This window comes from Mytilus californianus, unplaced genomic scaffold (assembly GCF_021869535.1).
Source record: "Mytilus californianus isolate M0D057914Y unplaced genomic scaffold, xbMytCali1.0.p SCAF_1, whole genome shotgun sequence".
NCBI lineage: Eukaryota > Metazoa > Mollusca > Bivalvia > Mytilida > Mytilidae > Mytilus > Mytilus californianus.
The window spans coordinates 133092535-133117943 of NW_026262581.1; the positions used below are offsets into that span (position 1 = coordinate 133092535).

A 25409-nucleotide genomic window follows, 5' to 3' on the forward strand; every position below is an offset into this window, starting at 1 on the left:
TTCCTTATTATCTTCTGCACCTCTGACTGAAGCTTTTCTGTTGTTACATTGTTTCTTTTCTCTCATAGTCATTCTACGAAAAGCGAGGTACCATGGTGCATGAATCCGTGGATTCTGTAAGAACTTTGATTTAACAAATCTCATCACAGATACCAAACGTTTATAATTTGGTACGCCAATCCGCGTTTCTTCTACATCAGACTTCGAGTGGTGCTCGAATCAAACGAGTTTAAAGGCCAAATCAAATCCTAGTACGAAGTTGAAGAGCATTAAAAACCGAAAATTCCAGAAAGTTGTGCCAAATACGTATACGGCAACTACACCCGGGGTAGAGACCGCGTTGGTATCTAAGTTATCTTTCATTGGTATTTACTGATCGAAACTACTTTAAAAGACCATTATTGATTAAATAAGAACACCATCGACATCTAAATTGGCTCTTATATTTACGGTCTTCTCTTCGGCTAGTTTGTGTAATTGTACTTCCCGAGGTCTCATTAGCTAGTGTCGGTGGCTTTTCCGAGAGTATCATCGGCTAGCACTGATGGACTTCTTGGTGTGTCTTGAGCTAATGCTGACGTATTTCCCGGGATCTTTCAACAAGCTAGTGCTTATGTACTTCCCGGGGGTTCTTCAGCTTTGTATGGTGGACTTCCCTAGGGTCTCTTCAGCTAGTGCTTGTATACTTCCTGGGTTCTCTTCATCTAGGTCTTGTAGACTTCCAAACTACCGGGTGTTGTCAGGTTGTGTTACGTACAGTATGATAAATTATAAGTTTAATTTTTTTCACACAAACACATATTCTTACTCATTCAGGCAAAGTTTATATTGATGTTAATAAATTTACCGATAAGGCCCATTTGGAAACATAACCCTCTTCCTTACTTTTTACTCTGAGCGGTTTTATTTTAGGTAAATGCGCTAAATGGCTTCAACAAACAGACAGATCATGTGAGTTTGGCTTGAATGCCTGGATACTACTTTTAAAGTTCCTTTATCTTTAAAAAATAATATACTGGTATTTGTAATGGTATGTACACAACATATCCTCGCTAGAATCGGGGGAAAGGCTACAGAGTAAACTAACTATTATCCAATAATGAGTCCTAGTCTACATAAATGTGTACAAAGAGGACTGAGGCACCCATATATGCAAGCCTGTTGTAAAATACAAAGATTATACAGTTCAACTATTCATTAAAAATGCTTCATCAAAGAGAGATAATGGTTAACACAAATACTGTTTCTGGTATTCAATTTATAAAAAAAAAGTGTTAGGATAAATCGTCGTGTACAGGAATTGAATATGACCATAAAGTGCGTTCTAACTCGCGTTTTGTCAGAGCCTTTTGTATACGAAACGCGCGTCTGGCGTACCAAATTACAAGCCTGATATCTTTGATGAGGTTTTGTTCCATGTCTCAAAACCGTAGTCTTTTTGAATAGTATTACTGTTCTGCAATCTATTGTTCGTTCTTTGGTTTCTTATACGTTGAGTTACTAGTGTTAGAGTGCCAACTCCCTGACATCCTCCAGTACTTCAGAAATACGTTGTTTTTCACTTGTTCCATTGATTGATAAAGTTTGATTTTGTAAGTTTTTATGGACCTCCCCAATTTAAATTGCCTTTGGGTTCGGTATTTTTGTTATACGTTATTAAACTAAACGTAGTTATGTTACAAGAATGCATAAAAGAGGGACGAAAGATACCAGAGGGACAGTCAAACTCATAGATCGAAAACAAACTGACAACGCCATGGCCAAAAATAAAAAGACAAACAGACAAATAATAGTACAGATGACACAACATAGAAAACTAAAGATTAAGCAACACGAACCCCACCAAAAACTGGGGGAGATCTTAGGTGCTCCGGAAGGGTAAGCAGATCCTGCTCCACATGTGGCACCCGTCGTGTTACTTATGTTATTACAAATCCGGTAAATAGTCTAACTCGGTAGACATAACATTAAAATATATTATACTAGTGCATACCTAGTTCTTTTACATTGAATTACATGCATCTGATAGCACCTTTATTATTTTCTAGTTAACAAAATCATTTACTACAATTATTAGACCACCAATATATTGCCAGATGAATAGTAAGATAACATTGGATTGCTTTGTGTTCCGTATGTAATCTTCATGCATCAGTTGGTATGTTTAAAAATGCAACGGATATATGCCTACACTTGTGTGATTTTCACGTTTGATTAACTTGTTCTATATAAAGAAGACCAAAAATTAAATAATAACGTCTTGTATTAGTGTCTCAAGCTTTTCTATTTATTGATATGCATATGAAGAACAACGTGAGCCTATTATATTTACTTTTTAAAGTTCAATGACAATTGTGGCACTTATAATGGAACGTAAATCAATGCGTTAGTATTGTTATATAGTTAGACTTTTATTGATCACGTATTTATTTTTACGCATTATGTTTTGAAAGGATAGTTTTTCATACCTTTTGAATGATTTGTACTGTTGAAAATTTTCCAAGTATGCAACACAGTCGTTGTATTTATTTAAATAGTTAGTTAAAAACATCGGTTGACATTTGATTTAGTGATTAAGCTGCTGACTTCACGGATGTGAATAATTCATTTTGGAATAATTTTGTTTGAACATGACATAATCACAGGATATGGAGTATAGAAGGGAGAATGGTATACTAGTAAGTGAAGAACCAGAAACTGACAGTGATGAAATCAAACGAATGGATAAATATCGCGTCTCAGATGAACAGTGGAAACTTATAGAGGAACGACTAAAAGGGGGTTCATCAAATAGAGAGAGATCAGGCTCTGAAAAAAGTAATTGTAAATTATCAAAATATAGAATTTCAGGTGAACAGTGGGATCACTTAGAAAAACGAATGAAATCCAATGGAATTGATCCTAGTCAACCATCGACACCTCTACGACAAGACAAGTCAGCTTCTACAAAACTGCACAATACATATGAACTTTTAGCAAGACATGATTCAAAAGACAGTGGTTACGCCAAACTTGATCATATGAGAAATGGAAGACACCCGCAAGATATTCCTGATTATGAAAAAGTAAAGAAATCACCTCATCCTAATCGCAAAGAAAGGTCAGTTCAAATTTATTATATCAACTTATATTAACCGTATAATTATATCAGTTATTTATTTACATACTTCCATGTTCGTTATGATGATGATGCGGGTTTTTAACGACATTGACTACCCATGAGGGTCTTGCACGGTCGGTATGATCGTTATGATCACGGATAACAATCCGCATATTTTTTCTCGAAGTATACAGACTATTTTTGTCGTTATGACTTATAACTTATAGACAATTATTGATATTTTACATTGGTAATGGTATGCTTTATCTATACATTAAAAATCTTGATTAACCAATATTATCGCATTTTTTTGCATTAAAAAAAGACAGACAACTGCGATCCCTCTTACTTATACGTTTAATTCTTACGTCATTTTTTGTCTCGTCTTGACGGAGTCAAAAAGCGAGACATAAATATGCTGTTTCCGGCGGCGGCGGCGTCAACAATGTATTAGTTTGTGATAAGGTCTAGTTCATGGTGAACAACTAGTGGTAGGTCAATGATATTTGGTATGCAGTTGTATTAGCATTGGCGCATCTCATTACCATGGAGATTATTTGGCCCCGCCCCCTCAGTCAAGGTCTATTGACTTTGAAACTTTGCTTAGTTTGCATGTATTAGTATGTGATTAGGTCAGTTTATGGGGAACCACTAGTGGTAGTTCAATGATATTTGGTATGCAGTTGTATAAGCATTGGCATATCTCATTTCCATGGAGATTATTTGGCCCCGTCCCCTCATTCAAGGTCTATTGACTTTGAAACTTTTGCTTAGTTTACATGTATTAGTTTGTGATTAGGTCAGTTTAAGGGGAACTGTAAGTGGTAGGTCAATTCTAATTGGTATGCTGTTGTATAAGCATTAGCACATCTCATTTCCATGGAAAATATTTGGTCCTTACCCCTCAGTCATGGTCTATTGACTTTGAAACTTTTGCTTAGTTTACATGTATTATTTTGTGATTAGGTCAGTTTAAGATGAACCACTAATGTTAAGTCAATGATATTCGGTATGCAAATGTATTGGCATTTGCAAGTTTCATTTCCATGGAGATTATATAACCCCACCCCCTAACTATGGTTCATTGACTTTGAAACTTTTACATAGTTTACAAGTTAGTGTTTGTGTTTAGGTTTGTTTAAAGGGAACGACTTATGAAAAGTCAATGGTATTTGGTTTGCAGTTGTATTAGCATTGACACGTCTCATTTCCATGGAGATTGTTTAGCCCTGTACCTTCAGTAATGGTTCATTGATTTTGAATATTTGCATAACTTACATGTTATAGTATTGCTATTTTAATTTCAACATTTGCATTATCAAAATAACAAATAGGCGAGACATATCTCTGTGTTAACAGTTTATTAGTATAAAGTATATTCTTTGAATCGTGAAATCACGGCCATGTGAGTTTTTGTATAAAATTTGTATTATCAAAATTCAGTTTGTGTCACTGATAAAGTACAAGTATATATCATACATAAATATAGTATTATAATACTACTTACAGAATAGGAACGCTTCCTCATTCTGGAACATCTTAGTTCCATTTATTTGGATTCCCATATACTTTGGTGTCGATCGTACCGTCCGAAGTTTATTCAGGTAAAACGTGTCGTGCGCGCGGAAACTATCTACCAATGTCTACATACCACCTCTGGTGTATTATCGCAGTTCGTATCATATGTTTATATGTTATACTTCTCGTTCATCTGTAACGGCTATTAATGAACTTTTTATATGTTAGTTTGATTAAAACTTTAAATCTATAACTTCTAAAATTCGTATGCCTCTCTCCTTGATTTGTAGGGCATACTACCCATGTTCTTTCTTTGTCCATTTCGTCATTCAGAAATCAATCAGTTGTGCGGATGTTTTTATATTGTGTCATAGGTCAACACATGGCCCCTCATAGATTTGTTGCATTGATAATTTCACGTTCAGAGAGATCTTGACACTTACCGTATATGAGGCAGCAGATTCAACGTCCCAATTCCTGCCTGACCTGGCTGAGTATTTTAGTTTTTTACATCATACAAACCCAAACGGACGCCCTCTTTTGCATGAAGAGCCTATATAACCCAGTGGTCTAAGTTCATCTACAGTGATCCATAGCCTATCAACTCTGATGTTTTGAGTTCTAGTCTTGCTCGTGGCGAGGTGTGTTCGACATCTATCTTAAGTGGTAGGAATTGCAAGTTTTCCTGCCGGTGTTCTCTAATAAATAAAACTGTGCGTTATGATATACTAGTCAAAAGTCGCCGTTAAATCGGCATAAAACACCAACTAACAAACCATTTTAGCATGAGTTTTACTACCGCATGGGAGAAGCCCAGGGATGACCAAATTTCTATCAACCCATGGGCTCAATATTTATGGAATTGGTAACTTTTGTGTGTAATGAACAAACAAATCAAAGTAATCAAAAGATTTAGTCTGCAGAAGACAAATCTTGTTCGAACAAACAATAATGGATAGAGTAACAATACGGTTTACTACCACCATTTTATATTGAGTAGAAGTTTTTTAATAGACATGCAAGTCTTATATGATTAGCTATACTAGTTTTTGCTTATTTTATTGTTGTCTGACGGTCTCAGGGCAATCCTTAAATTTTAACATAACAACCCAAAACTAATACCCAGGTATTTCCTTCTTTAAAGCGTTATTTTCTTTAATACAAGTAACAGTGTATGTTAAATGTATGTAACTTTTTGAAATAAAGTAGAAGCTAATTTCATTTTAAATGCTTGTTTTATGAGGTTTAAATTCGAATAATTGCGTAATGAATATCTGAGAAAAGATTTCTTCTAATGTTCAAAATGACTTAAATACGAAAATAGAAAATATAATGGCTATGCACTTTGATAAGTTATGAAATAAAAGAAAAATAGATTAATGGTCACATTCTTTGCATTTTTTGTCACATCAAAATATTTTTTTAAATTGGATAAAATCAGTTCATGTAAAAATTTGTATCTGATACGTTGTCAGGAACCAGAAATTACAAAACAATGATACATAGACGGTTTATGCCGCATGTTATAAAATAATCGCTGTGAATAAGGAGTAGAAATATTTCTAAATTCAGACAAAGCAGATTTGCTCATTTTAAACTGGAACTTAAATTCTGAATCACAATACTGTAAAAGGCATTATGAATAATTAGTTAATGACTAACAGGGTAAATCGACCTGTTTAAATGTTATAGAGAGATTTATTCTGACAAAGAAATATCAGGATCATTGAATTCTACAATCGGATCATCGATCATTATAGTAAACAATTTGTATTTAAAATTTGAATTATTTTCATTTAATTGGGTGAGAAAATGCCACATAAAAGGTAGGATTCTAAATTCTTACAATTTCATATTGAATAGTATGGATATATAGAGAAAAAGCAGAATTCTTGAAATCTAATTTAAGTGAAACTTGTATATTAAATAGAGGAGTGTCAAACGTTTGTTAAATGTATTTTTAAACCTTGTTTAATTAAAAAGTTTGTTGTCTAGTAAAAAAATAGACAACGATGAACTTTTCTATTGACAGATTTTTCAAGAATAATTGATTTTTTTTTTTTAATTAAGGTGTTTGTATATAAAGTTATCTTCGAGTAAGGGTAAAATGTGACGACAGTTAAACGATGCTTTTTGGGAATATCGCATTTCCTGGTATAGTTTTTATCTGTAAACTAACCGATTGTGTCTTATTCTCTATATTGTGCCTCGACTTTTTGATTGTGGGAGGGTTCGCATGGCGGTTGACACATGCATTGATGGAAGCTCTTACCCAGTCGACGTAACCGATCTTGCTCCGCTTGAAGTTCACATGATTTTGGATTTTTATTCTACGAGGTTTGAATATCGGTAAACTACTATTGCCTTTATTTAAGATGAGAAGATACCAAGAGGGCAATTGATAAAAAGTCAAAATAAAAAAAATAGACAACACCATGACCAAACGAAAAATGACGAAAAGACGAACAATTGTCCACAAAACACTACACAGAAAAAATAAAGATTGAGCGACAAGAACCCGACCAAAAACCAGGTGAAGTCAAGACCGTAAAGATAAGCAGTGAACAGAAAATATGGGATTGAAAACATCTCAGATACAGCACGCTTTTCAACGGGGTTATGGGTGCTTTGATAGGGTGAAAGTATCTCCTGCTACGTATCATTCATCTGTCATTTGACTACACAGTCATACAGGTGGCTCGGTCAGGAACCTCATAAAAACTGATAATAATGTCGGCCCAGTGGGGATAAATGATAGAGTTAACAAATAAGCGGTAATGATTATAACCATCAGCGTACAATTGTTTCTGTAATGGTTTGCACCGTCCAATAAGTTGGAGGCTTTAGTGATAATATCTTTACCGTTATCTGTTTTTTGACTTATGTTTTTATGGTTATTCTTTCAGTTCATTACAACAGAAGATTCAGCACAGAAAAGAGTTGTCACAGAGTATACAGTCTTTATCATCTGAAGGTAAGAATGTATTTATGAAAGGTTAGAATACGATTTTGAAATGTTTATATTAATATTTTGAAATTTCAAGCAAAGGAGGATTGATGATACGATCAAAAATTCGAATAAGCATTCTATACAGGAGGTCAATAAGTCAGAAAATAACAGCAAATGAAAAAGATTAATGATTTGAATGTTTTTGGATTGGAAAAAAATTCTTTTTTATCTGTATAGCCATAATCACGAAACCGACGATAGTTTCATAATTTTTTAAATGAAGAAAAGGAGATATAGGTTATAACCTAATGAGACAACCACCCATCGATAGTCGTTTGAAGGATAATGTGTAGTTAAATCAAAATATAATGAATTAGATTTACAGTATAGTTTAAGAAACTGAACAATTTGCGAAAATCGTCCTCAATACGCCTTAATCACCGACACCAGTAATGTTTATATATGGTTTACCTATTTTTTTGGGAAGTTAATCATGACACCTTTTCTTGTATTTCCAGCCATACAAGACCTCAAACCACTGACAATTCCTAAAGATGGAGACCTGCAAGGATTTTCTGTGGAAGAAATGTCAACTTTCTTTCGGTACATGCGTATTGAAGACAATATAGTGCAAAGGCTTAGCAAAAAAAATGTTGACGGTATTAAATTTTCCAAATTAAAGGATACAGACCTTGAGAATATAGGAATAAAAAATCCAATTGTCATGCACTTTAGAGACAGGAGCTGTAAAAAGCGAATTCCATTCATGTTATAATACATATTTATTAACTTAAGCGTTCTTTTTTCCATACAATCACTGTTATACCAGTCCGATTCAGAATATAAAATAAAATATGGAAATGCGGTATATTTGCCTATGAGACAACTATGCAACAGAGTCCAAATGAAGCAGATTTAAGCAACTGTATACTGTTCAAAGGAAACATCAAACATCAAAGAGTACGACAATACAATATGTGTCAATAGTGATGAAAACGACCCACTGCTGTTTCTTTGAATTAGAAGTGTAGTAAACATTACAAAGTGCTAAAAAGACAAAAACTATGGACCCCATGGATTTCTATGGTTACTGGCGCTATGGGACTATTCTGTTGGAGGAACAATAGTCCATCTTCTCTCAATTACAAACTCTTTTATAAGAAATATACATATAAGACCGAATCAAACAAGAATGACATAACACTGAAAACTGTTGTTATGGCTTTACTTCAACTTCAATTTTTTGATAAATGCGATAATATTCAAAATGAAGACCTTTAAAAGGACTAGTCCTTTGAATGAGGGGATGCGTGATCCTGAATTTCCAAATGATTTGTTTAAATTGTTACGTGTATCTTTTAAAATAATAATGTATTATATGATTACTTGACAGTAAAGCCCGATTAAAAAAAAACAACACGACAATGTCCAAAAATAACGTATCCATATTAGTTGTATTCTGCGTCCGGTCTCTACATTGTATTCTGGTTAATTGCACCCAATCTGATTCACCATAACAGTGATTGTCTACATGGTATTTAGCGATGAGACTAATGCCACATATTCCAAATACTTTGTTTTGATCGAATGAAAAACGACGGTTATTCATGTAGAGAAGGAAGTTCATATTTCCTTGATGTAAGTTTCCATTGTTAATTACACTTGCTTGCGTCTCTTTGTTCTAGTAGGAAAAGCCTTTGCGATTGTGTTATGGTGGTGTGTGTCTTTGTTATTGTGTGCTGGTTGGGTGTGTAATTGTGATTGTGTCTTGGTGGTGCTTGTCTGTTATTGTATGACGTAGAGATTAGTGCATCGCTTGTGATTATGTTGTGTTGGAGTTTATTATTTTGTTCTGGTGGTTGTGATGCATGTATTTTTTTATTTTGTTCTGGTGGTGTTTTTTTTTTATTGAGTTGTGGTGGTGTACGTCTTTGTGGTAAAATACCTTGCGATGCACTCTGGTGGTATATGTAATTTCTGGTGGTATATGTATTGGCGGTGTATGTCTATACATACAATTGTATTCTGGTGGTATATGTGTTGGGTGTTTTATGTTTTTTCGATTGTATTCTGGTGTTTACCTTAAATACAGTGTTTCCACTGCTCAGCTGGTTCCATCGTCAGGTGGATCCCCTCTCCTCGACTGTTTCGGCGTTGTCCACGACAATATCCAGGGGGTGCGCCGACTGAATTGATCAAGCTCAGCCATGAACCAGATAGCTCTTCTCTCATCCTCCATACCCAATCGTAAGCTTCCTCTGCCTGTCTCCCAACTTTTCCAACCAAGCTTCTTCTTACTGGTCCATTTAGTCCTAGGGACCCAAGGCTCTCCAAAAAGTTTGTGAAACAAAGCCTCTACAGCCTACCTCCACGGGAAAATACCATGTCCTCCACTTCTTGTTTTGGATGTCTCTTACCAATTCCTGGTACTTCGCAAGCTTTATCTCGTGGGTTTCTTGCAGTCTTGTTTACAATGGCACCGTTAGCTCTACAAGAATGACCTGTCTGCTGATTCTGGACCACAGCACAATGTCTGGTCGGAGGGTTGTTGTTAAAACTTCTCTTGGAAAGGTGGTCTTTTCCCCAACGTCGGCTTGCATCTCCCAGTCATTTGCTGTTGCTAGGATACCACTGGCTTTGCTGTATGTGTTTCTGGATGACTCTCCACCTCCTTTGATGAAGTTGATGAACTTTGGCCCCTTCTCTATCTTAGTCTTCTTTTTCCTCTGAGTGTCCAAGGCTGTTGCTATCTCTCGAAGGACTTGGTCATGGCGCCATGTATATCTTCCATCCTTCAGAGCTGTCCTGCAAGACGACAAAACATGTTCTAGATTTGCTGGCTTACCGCACAACTTACAACTAGGGTCTTCAATCAGTTTCCACATTGTAAGGTTTGTGGGTGTTGGTAGTACGTCGTATACTGATTTAAGTAGGAAGCTTATCTTCTGCCCGTCCACATCTCATGCCAGCTGATCTTTCTTGGTCTTGCCATCTCCCATTTCATATATTGCCCTTGTTGTTTCATACTGACGGCTCTTACTTGGTGATCTTCTTCTTCCCCACGACGAACTTCTTGCTGAACAAGTTCCCTTCTATGTCTTGCATCTGCTGACTGCAATAATGGTTGCTGAATGTTGTCACAACCAAGTCGTCCTGATGTTACCACTCCCACTATGTCTCTATGTCTTAATCGACTCTCTGCATCTTCAACAGCACTCCTAGCCACCCATTTCCGTCCTGTCCTGACATCAACATTTGCTTCTTTCACCTTGTCATCTTTACTGTCTCTTAACATGATAACTTGTCTGGTTTTGATGACTTTAAACTCCTCTGAAATAGAAGACAGTGGTAGTTGAAGTTTTGATCTGGTGCTGTACAAACCAATGCTGCTAAAATTCTTTGGAACCCCAAGCCATTTGCGTAAGTGTCTGTTGAACATCCTCTCTAAACTTTCAACTTTGTTCAGAGGTACTTCGTACATCAACAGAGGTCATGTGATTCTTGGTAATATTCCATGCTGATAGCACCATGCCTTGTACTTCCCAGGTAAACCAGACTTGTCAATAATGTCCATCCACTTTCCTGCCTGTGATACCATCTCATCTACACTTTCTCTGTCGTTCAAGAAGTCTAATAACCACTTGCCCAAGCTTTTGACTGGTTTCTCCATGATTGTTGGAATGATATCGCCTCCAATTCTGATCTTCTGTCCTGCACCTTTCCTTTCTTTAATATCAGACTCCTTGACCTTATAAGGCTTGAACTTCATGCGTGCCCAGTCTATAAGCTCACCCAAGTCTTGCAGCATCCACTTGCCTTCCAGAATTGACTTTGCTGTTATTGTCATACCATCCATGAATGCTCATGTTGGTGTCTGACTGACCCCAGATGACATAACTGGTCCTCTGCTCATCTTCTCTGCTGATTTTACTAGTAGATTCATTGCTGCTGAGAATAGAACTACTGATATGGTACATCCTGTAACTATGCCCACGTCTAGCCTTTGCCACGCTGTTGTGTAGACTGCAACTGTAAACCTCATCACAAAGTTGTTGCAATAGTGCTGAAGCATTTCTCTAACCTTGAAAGGTATGTGGTATTTCTTCAGGGTTAGGTTTACTAGCTTGTGTGGTATATTTCCGTGAGCTTTTGCCAGGACAGCCTTTGTTCTCTTTTGCTTACTGGATAATCTTTGTTAAAACGCGTGTATGTTCGAGGCACCCTGGTACTCATGGTACTCCACCTTTCTGAACTGAGATGTCAATATAGTTGTTCTCAAGCATACATGTTGTAACCCTCTTTGCCAAGATTGCCAGACAAACCTTTCCCTCAACGTTGAGAAGTGATATGGTTCTAAACTGTTTCAGTTCTTTAGAATCTTCCTCCTTTGGAATAAAACAACCATCTGATTTTAACCACTCATCTGGTAACCGATTTCTTCTCCATATCACTTTGATAAGTTTCCATAGTTGTTTTGCGAGGTTTGGACAGTTCTTATAAACTCTGTGTGGAATACCGTTTGGTCCTGGTGCTGATGCTGCTCTCGCTTTCTTTAAAATTGACATCACTTCATTAAGTTTGGGTTCCGACATATCAAACTCTATTGTTGGCTCATCTGGACTTATCAATCTGTGTTGGTCTCCAAGATCTTTTTCTCTGTCTGAATCACTGTGATTATCTCTCAAATATTGTTCAACCTCTTCTTTTGGGCAATCAAACCGGCCTGATCTTTTATTTCTAAGAAGTTTCTTTACAAAGCCAAATGGATTAGCTGTAAATTGTGATCTCTATCGTGCTCTTTCCCTCCGGTTCTATCTAAGGTTCTCTGCTCTCCTCAGCGTTTGTGTTCTTTCCCTGTTGACATCTCTTAGCTCTTTTAATGCCTTTTGTTCATGTACCTCTGCTTTCTTGTAGCACTTTGTTAAGTTGCGTTGTTCTCTCCTCAGTTTGGCAATTTCACGTACTCTTCTGTTCTCTTTCATGGTCTGACTTTTACCTTTTTTCTGTTCTTCAATTCCAAACCTGTCTTTCCCCATTGCGTTAATAATGGTACTCATTGCTTTTATCTTCTGTCTACATCTCCTGCCAATGCTGAATGTAACACTTTTGATTCATCCTCATCAAACTGGATCCATTCTTTCTTACAAGCTGATGTTGGCCACATAATCCGTAGCGTTGGTGGGTCTCCTTCTTTCCATTGATGTTTCTCTCCTTCCTGTTGACTGTTAAGATTCATTCCTAACTGATCATGAGCTTCGTCTTCTTCCGTGACTTCCTCCTCTTGTACATGGAGGTGTTGAACACTGTGGTGTGTTTCCTGGTTCATCTCCTCCTCCGTCTCATCAGGTTGCCCTTTGCGTCGTTCAAGAATTGGTGTCACTGAACAGCCAATCTGTGTGTGATGAATCTTGGGTCCTTTCTTATTCTTGCATATCTTTCTACAACTACAAACTCTAGATGTGTCCATTTCCTATCTCGTTGTCAGTTTTTCAGTTCCAGTTGTTTCCATTGTCCCTCCTGTTGGTCGTTCATCCTCCCCCGCTCTCGCACGACCATGGGGTGTCTAATTACGTATCTGTCCATAGCAATGCTCTAGGCTGTCCATTGCTGGAGATATACTTAGGTCTGCCAAACCGTTGTATGCCTTGCTACCGGTCTTGGCTGTTTTCTGTCTTTTCGATTGTATTCTGGTGGTATATGTATTGGCTGTCTTGTGTCTTTTCGATTTTATTCTGGTTGTATATGTTTTGGCGGTGTATGTCTATAAATACGATTTCATTCTGGTGGTATATGTATTGGCGGTGTATGTCTATAAATGCGATTGTATTCTGTTGGTATATGTATTGGCGGTGTATGTCTATAAATGCAATTGTATTCTGGTGGTATATGTATTTGTGATTATTCTCGGGTAGTATATGTCTTTTCAATTGCATTCAATATGTATTGGTTGTGAATATCCCTGCAATTAAATTCTTGTGGTAGATGTATTTATAGTTATGTTCTGGTGGTGTATATCATTGCAATTCATTATGGTTTAGATGTATGTATAATTGTGCTCTTTCATTTGTCTTTGTGATTGCATTCAGCTGGTTTATGTCTTGGTGATTGTAATCAGATGGTTTATGTCTTTGTTGTTGTAATCTGATGGTTTATGTCTTTGTAACTGTATTATGATGGTTTATGTCTGTTTGTGCTGGTGCTGTATGCTTTTGTGATTGGGTTTTGGTTGTGTTTGTCTCTGTACTGTCTTTGTGATTTTCATCTGGTTTGTTTGTCTTTGTGATGGTAATCTGCGGATACAAGTCCTTGCGATTGTCTTCGATGGTGTATGTCTTTGTGATTGTGTCCTTGCTTGGTTGTGTTTGTGGTTGTAATCCATGAACGCACGTATTTGTGATTGTTTTCCGATTATGTAATAGTATGTTTTGAGATTGTATTCTGATTGTGTAGTTCTTCTGTTGGTGTATGTTTATCAATTGTTTAGTGGTAGTTGTTTGCCTTTGTGTGTAGTCTCGATCTTGTTAAGTGTCATAATTTTCTACAACTTTTGATTTCTGTTGTAATATTGTAATTTTGGTGGTGTTCCATTATCTACACAAATTAACATAGTGCCTCTTTTCTGTGCTTCCTTACATGTGTTTACACTACACAGTTGACGACGAACATTTTCCAATTGTCGTAAACACAATCCCGTCCTCTTTTCCTCGAATGTGACATTACCGAATTTGGACATGCACATGGGTGCCAATGTGAAGCAGGATCTGCTTACCCTTCCGGATCACCTGAAATCAACCCCGGTTTTTGGTAAGGTTCGTGTTTGTTTTCTATGTTGTGTTTTGTAGACTGTTGTCTATTCGTCGTTTTTCGGGGTTTTTTTGCCATGGTGTTGTCATGTCTTCGAGTTATGAGTTTGAATATTCATTAGTTATCTTCTGTCTCTCTTTCTCTGTATATACACTAGGAATTACATTGTTCCCGAAGAAACAATCTTTATCGATAGTTCACTAGATTTTTGGTTTTGTTTCTTTTCATTTGGTACCAACTAAGGATTTTTGGTCGAGTCGAAAGGAACAAAAATAAAATTTAGCGTTTTAAATTTAGCTATACTAGATAATCAAATGGTTCATTATTCACATTTTAATAGATTGGAATTGACATCACTTCATTAAGTTTGGGTTCCGACATATCAAACTCTATTGTTGGCTCATCTGGACTTATAAATAGATTACATCACACACTGGGCACAATCAAAATTCTTATTTCTATAGTTGTATGTATGACTATATTTGTATGTATGTATCGGAATTCCCATGGGGACTAACTGTGCACCACTTATTGTGGACCTGTTTCTGTATTGTTATGAGTTACAATGCATGACTAAAATCAGCAAAGACCCATCGAAACAACATCTGATTCAAAAATTTAATAACACTTTTAGATATTTAGATGATATATTGGCTCTCAATAATGACGACTTCAGTATGTACACTAAAGAGATTTATCCTGCCGAACTGACTTTAAATAAAGCTAATACTAACAATGAACACTGCCCTTTCCTGGATCTTGATATCTTTATCTTTAACGGGAAACTTAATACCAAAATTTATGATAAAAGAGATGATTTTTCATTTCCTATTGTTAATTATCCATTTTTAGATGATGACGTTCCCTTGTCGCCATCTTATGGTGTTTATATAACTCAACTTGTTCGATTCGCTCGTGTATGTAACAACGTATTTGATTTCAACGAAAGAAATCTCTGTATTACTGAAAAATTATTACACCAGGGTTTTCGATATCACAAACTAGTCAAAACATTTACTAAATTTTATCATCGGTACAAGGACATCATTTGTAAATATAAATCAACATGCAGACATCTTATACGTTCAGGTATTTCACATCCATAGTTTATGGTAATATCTTTACAAAGCACAAAAATGTCGGCATTTACCTCAAAAGCTAACCAAACCTTGAAACAGACTTATTCGGAAATGATATAGTTACGATACTGTTGTCAAGTCATTAAGGATTGCATATTTTGGTATTAATATTGATTCACTCATAGGGTCTTTGCATCGGAAATAAACACATTAACTCTAAAACCAGTTGATGGCATGATACGGGTTATGTTCTTCTCATATATTTTATGATGGTATGATACTAAACCCCTAACGAGAGGGATTGTACTTGATTTTCATATGATGAAGACATAATCTTTCAATCAGTTTAATTGAAGTTTGGAGCTGGCATGTCAGTAACTGCTAGTAGTCCCTTGTTCATTTCTGTATCATTGTCATTTTGCTTAGTTTCTTTTGTTACCTATTCTGACATCGGACTCGGACTTCTTTTCAACTGAGTTTTACTGTGCGTATTGCTATGTGTTTCTTTTTTCTACATTGACTAGAGGTATAGAGGGAGGGTTGAGATCTCACAAAACATGTTTAACCCCGCCGCATTTTTGCGCCTGTCCCAAGTCAGGAGCCTCTGGCCTTTGTTAGTCTTGTATGTTTTTTTAATTTTAGTTCATTTATATGTTTTGGAGTTTAGTGTGACGTCCATTTTCACTGAACTAACACACGATTTTATTTAGGGGCCAGCTGAGGAGCACCTCCGGGTGCGGGATTTTCTCGCTGCATTGAAGACCCATTTGGTGGCCTTCGGCTGTTTTCTGCTCTTTGGTCGGGTTGTTGTCTCTTTGACATATTCCCCATTTCCATTCTCAATTTTATGGTATATCTTTACCTTCATTTTTTGTAGTAACCTTTCAAGTATAGAATATTTCATAAATATAACATTAAAAAGGGCGATGTCTATATGTTAAAACTGTATTCACGAGTTGTGAGCGTATACGTAACAACAAAAGCTTTGTTTTGAAAGACAAACTGGTGTCACCTGATAAGACTATAAACTTTTCAGCGTCTGACGATATCGTCTTTCATTATTTAGGATCAATGGTCCTATCTTACGGGACTACGAGACTTCTATGAACAGTAACTTTAATGACCGAGAACAACACATGAAATCCTTTTCTTTAATGTGTTTTGCAGTTTATCAGGGGAATATTGTATAATATTCATCCCAATCGTTTAATATTATAATATTCATCCCAATTGTATAACATACATATATGTAAGATATCTATTTAATATCTATTCATGGAATTTTTGACCAAAATTTAATTTAAATGAGAATAGGAAGTACTAAGATCAATGGTTTTTATGGATATTGAAGGTCAATGATTTTTTGTAAGCTTTGAATGGAAAGTTTAAGCAAATATTATGTTTCTTTATTGTTATGGATATGAATTGAAATAAGTAAAGAAGTGTCTATACATTCGACAAGAGAACAAGACCATGTTCACTCCCTGCGTACATTAAATGAATAACATTATTCAAATTCAGAATTGTTATTTGAACGTAAAGAATTAGTCATGCTAAGAATAATTGTCATAGAAGGGAAAATGGGAAAGTGAAGTATCGATTTCAAGTTTTTTATTTATGTTGAAATGGTTCATAAATTCTCCAATTTTTAATTGTTTTATAGTCATTTGATGATCGTTTGGAATGTAAAATCTGTATACAACTAATGGTTTGTGAAAAAGATATGAATGGCTGATATCGAAACATGAAAAATTCAAAACAAATGAATATATTTTAATCTATATTGATTTTATTGCAGATTTTGTGTTATTTGTTTCAATCGTCCATTCGTATTAGTATACATGTGTTTTAAATCAATCTTATCGGTATATCTTTTCTATCAATCAGCTTTTACTTGAATTCATATAAGAATAGGAGATGTGGTATGATTGTCAATGAAACAACGATCCTTTAAAAGGATCAGGATGTACACAACTCTTAACCAATCAGCTCATTCCGTATGGCTTCATTTTCGTTCATTTATAAGTGCAATATTTCTCGTTTTTTTTCAATTTTGTCTATTCATTTTGAATTTTTGTATACCACACAACAAAAGTTCGACCTTTTGCTTTATCAATCCCCTAACTGCTCCTAGAAGCTTTTGATATTGCATATATGTATATGCCAAGGTGTACATATTATCTTTGTTTTATGTCACTTTGTATATATAGAGAAACCGCATCGTTCAAAATAATCATTTGTCAATTTATATCCAATGGAATTTGATTAACTGTAAGGATTAGATAAAGACAACCTTCTGCGGTATTTAATATTTTCTATTCAAATATGATTACAATTTTCTGCACGCGATTCTTAAATTACCATGCGACATATATGTTAATTTTGAATTTATGATAAAAAGCTTTATTGAAATGTGTTTATAAAACATCGTTCAAATGGAAATTAAATTTAAATCAGTAAGAAACAGCGCTATGGTAATCGAAATTTAAAAAAGATCATGAACTGGTACAAAGATGTAAGGAATACCACAGCTAGATCGTTTTTCTATGACCGATTTTTAACTCATTCTTTGTCATTCTTCCGTGTACAAATATATTATTGACACCATCTGAATTTGTCATTTTATAATTAACAATAATAACTAGCAGGTAAACGGACAGGTAAAGTTACGCATGCTTAGACAGAGTTTAAATGATTATTATTTATTATAAACATCATGGCAGAGGAGGACGATGAGTTTGTCAGTAAATTTACGGATTTGTCAACACTACCAGTCAATGGTCATGGAGGACCAGACAGTGGATCATCACGACTGACTAACGGTCACGACTGGTAAGGCCAGTTTCTCACTTTATATGATTCGAACTTTTCTGAGCGACTCGTGGTTCCATCTTTAGATGCAATCCAATAAGCGAAACAGGACAATGATCTAATTATAACTTTTTTTAAAGTCATTTGCATTTCTAAAATAGCTTTTTCACTTAAATTAAAAGTACATAAGATGAGAAAGGAGAAAATTAAAGAAACAACAATCAGGGTTAGTTAAGAGAAACACAAATGTATGGACATTGGACACATGTCAACCAAATCAAACGAAAGAAAATTAAAAAAAAATAGCAACATGATATTGAGAAAAACCACAAAAACAAAACATAGCTTTATAAATAATGACAATAATACATAAATCATAAAAAAGAAAGAATGGAGTTTCGTACGATTTTATTTGTTTTGTTATCTTGCTTAACAAAATAATAGAAGATTATGAAGAAACTAATCATAACCATCAATGAGTTCTTTTCATTGATTATGAATTACTTTCATCAGTACCTAATTAGGACCCACTTTAATTGTTCTAAACTATTATATCGATCTCCTTACGTTAAGAGTAGGATTATTTTAAATCTAAGTTTCCTTGTATAACAAAATTCAATCTTTATAATCGACTTATATAGTCAGACAGTTTACTGGACATTGATTTGTTTAAACTTGACCAGCTTGATTTACATCTGACATGTTGTGTATGGCCTGGATTGTTCACAATGAGTGAGAAGCCTTACTGTTGTTGAAATGCAAAGCGGGGAGGTTTTATCTGAACTGCTCAACAGACAAACACAAGACATTCAAACTGTCCTTGTATTGTTTTCATACAAAGCAAATGTCTACATGACACATATCTATGTAGTATTAAATATCACAAGATTGTTTAGATTTTAAATTTCATTGAATATTTCCAGTTGACAGTAACATTTTACCTACTCCTACTTTGTATGCTTCATGTGTCTATTTATGAATGAAGATTTAGGCCTTTTATAGCTTATTAAAATTGTGAATATAGATTTAAATCACAATTAAAAACAAAATATTTGGATTGAATGATAAGACTAAGGATTACATTAGAAGTGGGTGTTTGGAATCTTACTATAAAGTATATATAGTATTGGCAATCATACCACATCTCCTTATTTTTATATAGTATAAACATTTCAAGGAATAATTTCGTTTACCTGGATCAGAGATACATTATTATGACAGGGGATTACAGGTATATTTATTTTTTTTCTTTACGTTATATGATAGAACTTATTTATATCTAATTTTTTTTTTAATTCTCACTTTTGTTGGGTTTTTTTTTATATTACGGAGGGACAAGATGCATCGGATAGAACAAATCTAAGTGTGTAATCTTTCATTCCAGTACTAGAGAACTTCCACCAGTGCCAAATGACTTTCGTCCATCACTTCCTGTTAATCCACCCAAGTTGATTCCGCCACGGATTAAAGTCAGCAGACCTCCATCAGGTAGATATACATAGTCTTTACTCCTTCAGGTAGATATACATAGTCTTTACTCCTTCAGGTAGACATACATAGTCTTTACTCCTTCAGGTAGATATACATAGTCTTTACTCCATCAGGTAGATATACATAGTCTTTACTACTTCAGGTAGATATACATAGTCTTTACTCCTTCAGGTAGACATACATAGTCTTTACTCCTTCAGGTAGATATACATAGTCTTTACTCCATCAGGTAGATATACATAGTCTTTACTACTTCAGGTAGATATACATAGTCTTTACTCCTTCAGGTAGATATACATAGTCTTTACTCCATCAGGTAGATAGATATACATAGTCTTTACTCCTTCAGGTAGATATACATAGTCTTTACTACTTCAGGTAGATATACATAGTCTTTACTCCTTCAGGTAGATATACATAGTCTTTACTCCTTCAGGTAGATATACATAGCCTTTACTACTTCAGGTAGATATACATAGTCTTTACTCCATCAGGTAGATATACATAGTCTTTACTCCATCAGGTAGATATACATAGCCTTTACTACTTCAGGTAGATATACATAGCCTTTACTACTTCAGGTAGATATACATAGTCTTTACTCCATCAGGTAGATATACATAGTCTTTACTCCTTCAGGTAGATATACATAGCCTTTACTACTTCAGGTAGATATACATAGCCTTTACTCCTTCAGGTAGATATACATAGTCTTTACTCCTTCAGGTAGATATACATAGTCTTTACTCCTTCTTCTCGATTTAGAGTCAGACTCGGGCACATCTCAACCAATGGTATAGATACATGCATAAATAAATTAAGCTACATAGTATAAAATATAAATAAGAATGCCAAGTAGAGACATAACGTTGTTTCACGAGAGATTCTAAGCATTTTTTAATCATTATAAAAAAATTGCTTAAGTTTTTAAGTTCAGATGGATTATTGGTTTTGATAAGATCTAAATATTTGGTCTGTTTACGAACTTGATAGTGCTTTTAAAACAATTTTCTACTTTCTTCCGTGGCTTGTACATACCAAAATATAATGAAACATGTCACTAAAAGTAACGAAAGTTCATAAAAAACAAGTACGTTTTTAGGTTTTCTCTCTGAATATTTTGCCATAAATACCGAGTTTAACAGGAATTCTCATGGTGGATTGATTGATTATTGGTGTTTTAACGCCACTTTCAACACCATTGGCTATATCGTGGCGGCCAGTTTTTATTGGTGGAGGGAGCCGGAGTGCCCGGAGAGAACCACCGATCTTTTGCTGGAAAACTGTCAAACCTATAAAGAAGATGAACTTCTAAGAGCACTCGGCCACCGAGGATCCGAATTCTCGTGATTCTGATGTTCAAAGTTCTAAACCTACAAAAAGTATAATCAATATTTTGTCATTGAAAAGGTTTCAAACTCATCTAGGCAATTTTTTATTAATCTCTAATTTAGAGCTTTTGGGGAGTTCTGTAAAATGTCTAAACTGACCATCTTAAATTTAACAGTATTATAGAACCAGTCACAACCAATCAAATAACTCAGTTATCCATATATTTGACGATCCAAACAGTCTTTCCTATTCTACATTGTTATTATAGATAACTATAGGTTGAAGAAAATAACAGAAAATGAAATGAAAAATTACACTTAATAAATGTCATGCGTCCGAAGTGCTATTTTGGATTAACCTTCACACTGAACGCTCAAACTCAAAACTCATACACTTGAAAGCCTATAGTATGTAAAATCACCGTTAGTAACCTTAGGAACCAAATGACCGAAAGGGACCTATAAAAAGAATAGCTAAATTCATTTAAGGTCAATTTTGCCTGAGATAGTTGGAACCTTTGCTACTGTTAAAATATTTTCTTAATTTGTCAACTGGAAATTTTAAAATAGTTTATAAATCATATCAGTAAAGAAGTACTGGCTACTGAGCGGATGATACCCTCGGGGACTAACTGTTCACCATTAGTTGTATCGGCCCAGTGCTAGAAAATAAGAAGAACACTTTATTAATTTTGCGCGTCTGAGGCGCTTTTCAGGATTTACCTTTACCAAAAACACACAAACCTAAAAAATTTGCTATATGACCAAAACGGACATATACAAAGAATAGAGTTAGAATTAAATTAATTGGAGATCAACTTTGCCTGAGGGAGTTGGAATCTAGTTTCTTTATATTTTTTTTTTTATTTTTCAACGGTGAATTTTCAGAAGTTTCTTTTATTTTATTTTCCGGTAACATATTTTGCCTAGTAATAAATAGTTCGTAATTTGATAAAATATAGCCAGAGGGTAATGACTATGTTCCCCATACATCATAAAGTTGGATGTGAATTTATTTTAAGATTAAGATTAAGTTTATAAATTTTTAGATGAATGCGTTCTAATACAGAGTTCTTACCCTTTTCCCAGATTCCACATTCACACAGCAATATCGGCTTCTCTATACAAAAGTAGAAATCCAAACAACTGTATAGTATGCACAATCAATCAGTCTGTATTTACAACCATGTAAACTGGTTTTTTGCTCTTTAGTTGAGATTTGACTCGGTCCAGATGATAGTATTCATTCTGATCATGAATTCCTCATAATAATTTTAAAGAATTAAAGCGAAACATCAAAAAAGCATGTAAACCGGCCAAATTTGATGAAAACATTCATGTTAAAAGTCAACAAAACAGAAGAATCGAAGGAAAGGTGAATAAGCAATAATCTCTATACACAAACATTATTATTTACTTTTTCAGAAATTTCCAAGTTTATCCCAGAACATGAGATAACCATTCCAAACGATGGGAACGTATCAAAGTTTACAGTTGAAGAACTCTTAACATTCCTCAAACATATGGGAGTTAGTGACAGAATTGTTAACCATTTAAGGAAGAAAAGTGTGGATGGTAAAAGATTTTCAAGACTTAGTGATTCAGAATTAGAAAATGTAGGGATCAAAAATCCCATAATAATATATTTTAGAGACAAAAGTAGTGCCAAGTCTAAAAAGTCAGCACCATTCATGTTGTAACTGATAAGTCCCATATAACATTCTCATATTTTCCATATACTTTTGTTTTGTTGTATGTCTCGTTACCTTGCATAACTCACATTTCGTATCTTATCCACAAATATGAATAATTTTTGAGTTTCCCATCTTAACGAAGATGATAATAATGACCAGTATTGATTATTACTCGTCTAAACCATGGTCAGGTCCATATTATTACTATATATATAGTGCCAACATGAACGACATGTAATCAGCATTTATTTATGTAAACGGGTAAACATTTTGTTTGTATTGAGACTGCGAACTTTGTGGTTTGAGAGGTCTTCTTTTCTTGGTTTTTTAAACCGACTTAAAAATAAATTGATCTGCATTTTATTTACAGCCATGATATGCATTGGGTTTATGAAAAGTTGAAAATATAATGATTTACAAAGAACTATTCAGGGATGTCTATATATTGTATATGCTTTTTTTTAATACAAATATTTATGAATTTGACTAGGTTACAAACTTGTTAGTAAATTTATCTTTCAGAGTAAACGAGAACATTTGAATGCACTTTTATCATAATAGTATATCATGGGACAAGTGGAAATTGAGCTAAGCAAGATTTGGGCCACCTTATTCTCATTTTGAAAACAATTGATCACTTTTTGTAGATCTTTTTAATTTAAAAAAAAGACATATTATCCATTCAAATTTCATTGTTAAAAAAAATTATCTTCAAATGTAACAATATTTCGTTATGAAATAACATTTCGGGATGTGTCTTGTTGGTTTTCATCGATGTCTATAAGTTGTACTAATAAACCGTGTCACAAAAAGCATTTGCCTATTAAAAGGACAAACATTTTACACGCAAATATAAGATATGCATTGTGTGGTTATTTGTATAGAATGTTCTTCTCCAACAAAGATACTTTGTATATGTCTTCAGTGGAAATTGACCTAGAAAACTGTAAAACGATATCAAACCTGTATTTAACACATGCAATAGTATCATAAAGAAACGTGTAATATTACACTACAGGTATAGACAAAATAGACGAGATTTCTTATTTAAATATGGGATCAAAAGTCAACAGTTTTATTTGAAAAAATCCCAGCCTCCTCCCCCTCACTGCCGGGTCAAACACTTATACAATGGCTGAAGTCTTTATATATAAAGATGCTTCTGTTTTATTTATCATAATCAAAACTTAATCAAACCAAAGATGTGTTCCACTCATATTCTTACATGAACATACTGCAAGTTCTGTTATGGTGCCATCATTTGAAAGTATTTTACATCAGCAATTAACTTATTATGCGATAGTTTCAAAACTGTACATATAACATGAAATGACAATATCGGACATTGTTATAATTATGCTGACATTATTATGATGAAATATTGTTGGTGAAAAATTTAAACTGTGAATCTCAACCATATTTTACGATACATATATAATTTCTACCGATTACATTTTTCACTTTGTAAATTTGTAATTTGGTTTTCGTTTATTATTATAAAATTGTTAACTTTGTCATTGTATAACATGTGATGTTATTTTTATATTTAAGATATGCATTTACAATGTATTTATTATTGTTTAAAATTATTATATTAAAACATGATTTATATTACTTTTCTACTATTGTCAACGAAATATAGTGTATCGTGTAAGGTTGTAATTTTACAGGGAATCACTATTTGTCAAAGAGGGGACATGGTATTTTATGTAATAATCCCTACATGCACTAACAAAGCTTAAAGCAAATGACAGTGTCTTTTTGTTTATTTGTTGGGTTTTTTTGCTGTTCGTCGTCTCAAATTCAAAGGAAGGCCTTTAACACGAATCAAAATTTCACACCTCGCATCAAGGTGAAGACGGACCCTTTCACCCGTTGTCTGTTTAGACTGTAGATGTCGATATCTCTACACCAGTTTAGACTGTAGATGTCGATATCTCTACACCATCTTTAGACTGTAGATGTCGATATCTCTACACCATCTTTAGACTGTAGATGTAGATATCTCTACACCATCTTTAGACTGTAGATGTCGATATCTCTACACCAGTTTAGACTGTAGATGTCGATATCTCTACACCATCTTTAGACTGTAGATGTCGATGTCGATATCTCTACACCATCTTTAGACTGTAGACGTCGATATCTCTACACCAGTTTAGACTGTAGATGTCGATATCTCTACACCATCTTTAAACTGTAGATGTCGATATCTCTACACCATCTTTAGACTGTAGATGTCGATATCTCTACACCATCTTTAGACTGTAGATGTAGATATCTCTACACCAGTTTAGACTGTAGATGTCGATATCTCTACACCATCTTTAGACTGTAGATGTCGATATCTCTACACCATCTTTAGACTGTAGATGTCGATATCTCTACACCAGTCCTGTGCATTGAAGACTGACACAGAGTATAATCAACAGATTACAGACTATAACCAAATCATAATTACCCCGATTATCTAATTCTAAAATGCAGAAGTTATACAAATATTTAGAGAACCACAGGGCACATGAAAATGCTGCCACATAACATGATAGATTTGGACGAACTGCATGCATATAATAATTTCGATGAACACACAGACCGAAAGATAATAAGTAAAGTAGGAAACAAAACTGT

The 25409-nt window shown here is 34.6% G+C and overlaps 2 protein-coding genes and 1 long non-coding RNA gene across 5 annotated transcripts; all 3 read left to right on the forward strand.

Moving 5' to 3' along the window:
* Window positions 1-2221: 2221 nt before the first annotated feature.
* LOC127735026 (uncharacterized) lies at window positions 2222-8362 on the forward strand. Its single transcript, XM_052245109.1, has 3 exons — window positions 2222-3100; window positions 7525-7592; window positions 8087-8362. The coding sequence occupies exons 1-3, from the start codon at window positions 2649-2651 to the stop codon at window positions 8341-8343; spliced, it is 777 nt and encodes a 258-aa protein (XP_052101069.1). The 5' UTR covers window positions 2222-2648; the 3' UTR covers window positions 8344-8362.
* Window positions 8363-17755: 9393 nt separating this feature from the next.
* On the forward strand, window positions 17756-24293 carry LOC127735031 (uncharacterized). The gene is made up of 3 exons (XM_052245121.1): window positions 17756-18283; window positions 19647-19750; window positions 22510-24293. Exons 1-3 carry the CDS (start codon window positions 18168-18170, stop codon window positions 22782-22784), a joined length of 495 nt encoding a protein of 164 aa, XP_052101081.1. The 5' UTR covers window positions 17756-18167; the 3' UTR covers window positions 22785-24293.
* On the forward strand, window positions 19843-20526 carry LOC127735041 (uncharacterized). Of its 3 annotated transcripts, none has more exons than XR_007997951.1 (3): window positions 19843-19866; window positions 19954-20069; window positions 20103-20526. It is a non-coding gene; the product is annotated as an uncharacterized LOC127735041 (long non-coding RNA). The 3 variants fall into 3 exon arrangements; XR_007997952.1 differs by having other exon boundaries at window positions 20219-20526; XR_007997953.1 differs by lacking the exon at window positions 19843-19866 and adding an exon at window positions 19880-19895.
* Window positions 24294-25409: the final 1116 nt, after the last annotated feature.

Excerpts from the sequence above, each read along its gene's own strand:
- LOC127735026 (XM_052245109.1), top strand. The coding sequence starts at position 2,649 with ATGGAGTATAGAAGGGAGAATGGTATACTAGTAAGTGAAGAACCAGAA. Across the intron at positions 3,101-7,524 it reads CATCCTAATCGCAAAGAAAG|TTCATTACAACAGAAGATTC; the intron begins GTCAGTTCAAAT and ends TTATTCTTTCAG. Across the intron at positions 7,593-8,086 it reads ACAGTCTTTATCATCTGAAG|CCATACAAGACCTCAAACCA; the intron begins GTAAGAATGTAT and ends TTGTATTTCCAG.
- LOC127735031 (XM_052245121.1), top strand. The coding sequence starts at position 18,168 with ATGGCAGAGGAGGACGATGAGTTTGTCAGTAAATTTACGGATTTGTCA. Across the intron at positions 18,284-19,646 it reads CTGACTAACGGTCACGACTG|TACTAGAGAACTTCCACCAG; the intron begins GTAAGGCCAGTT and ends CTTTCATTCCAG. Across the intron at positions 19,751-22,509 it reads AGTCAGCAGACCTCCATCAG|AAATTTCCAAGTTTATCCCA; the intron begins GTAGATATACAT and ends TTACTTTTTCAG.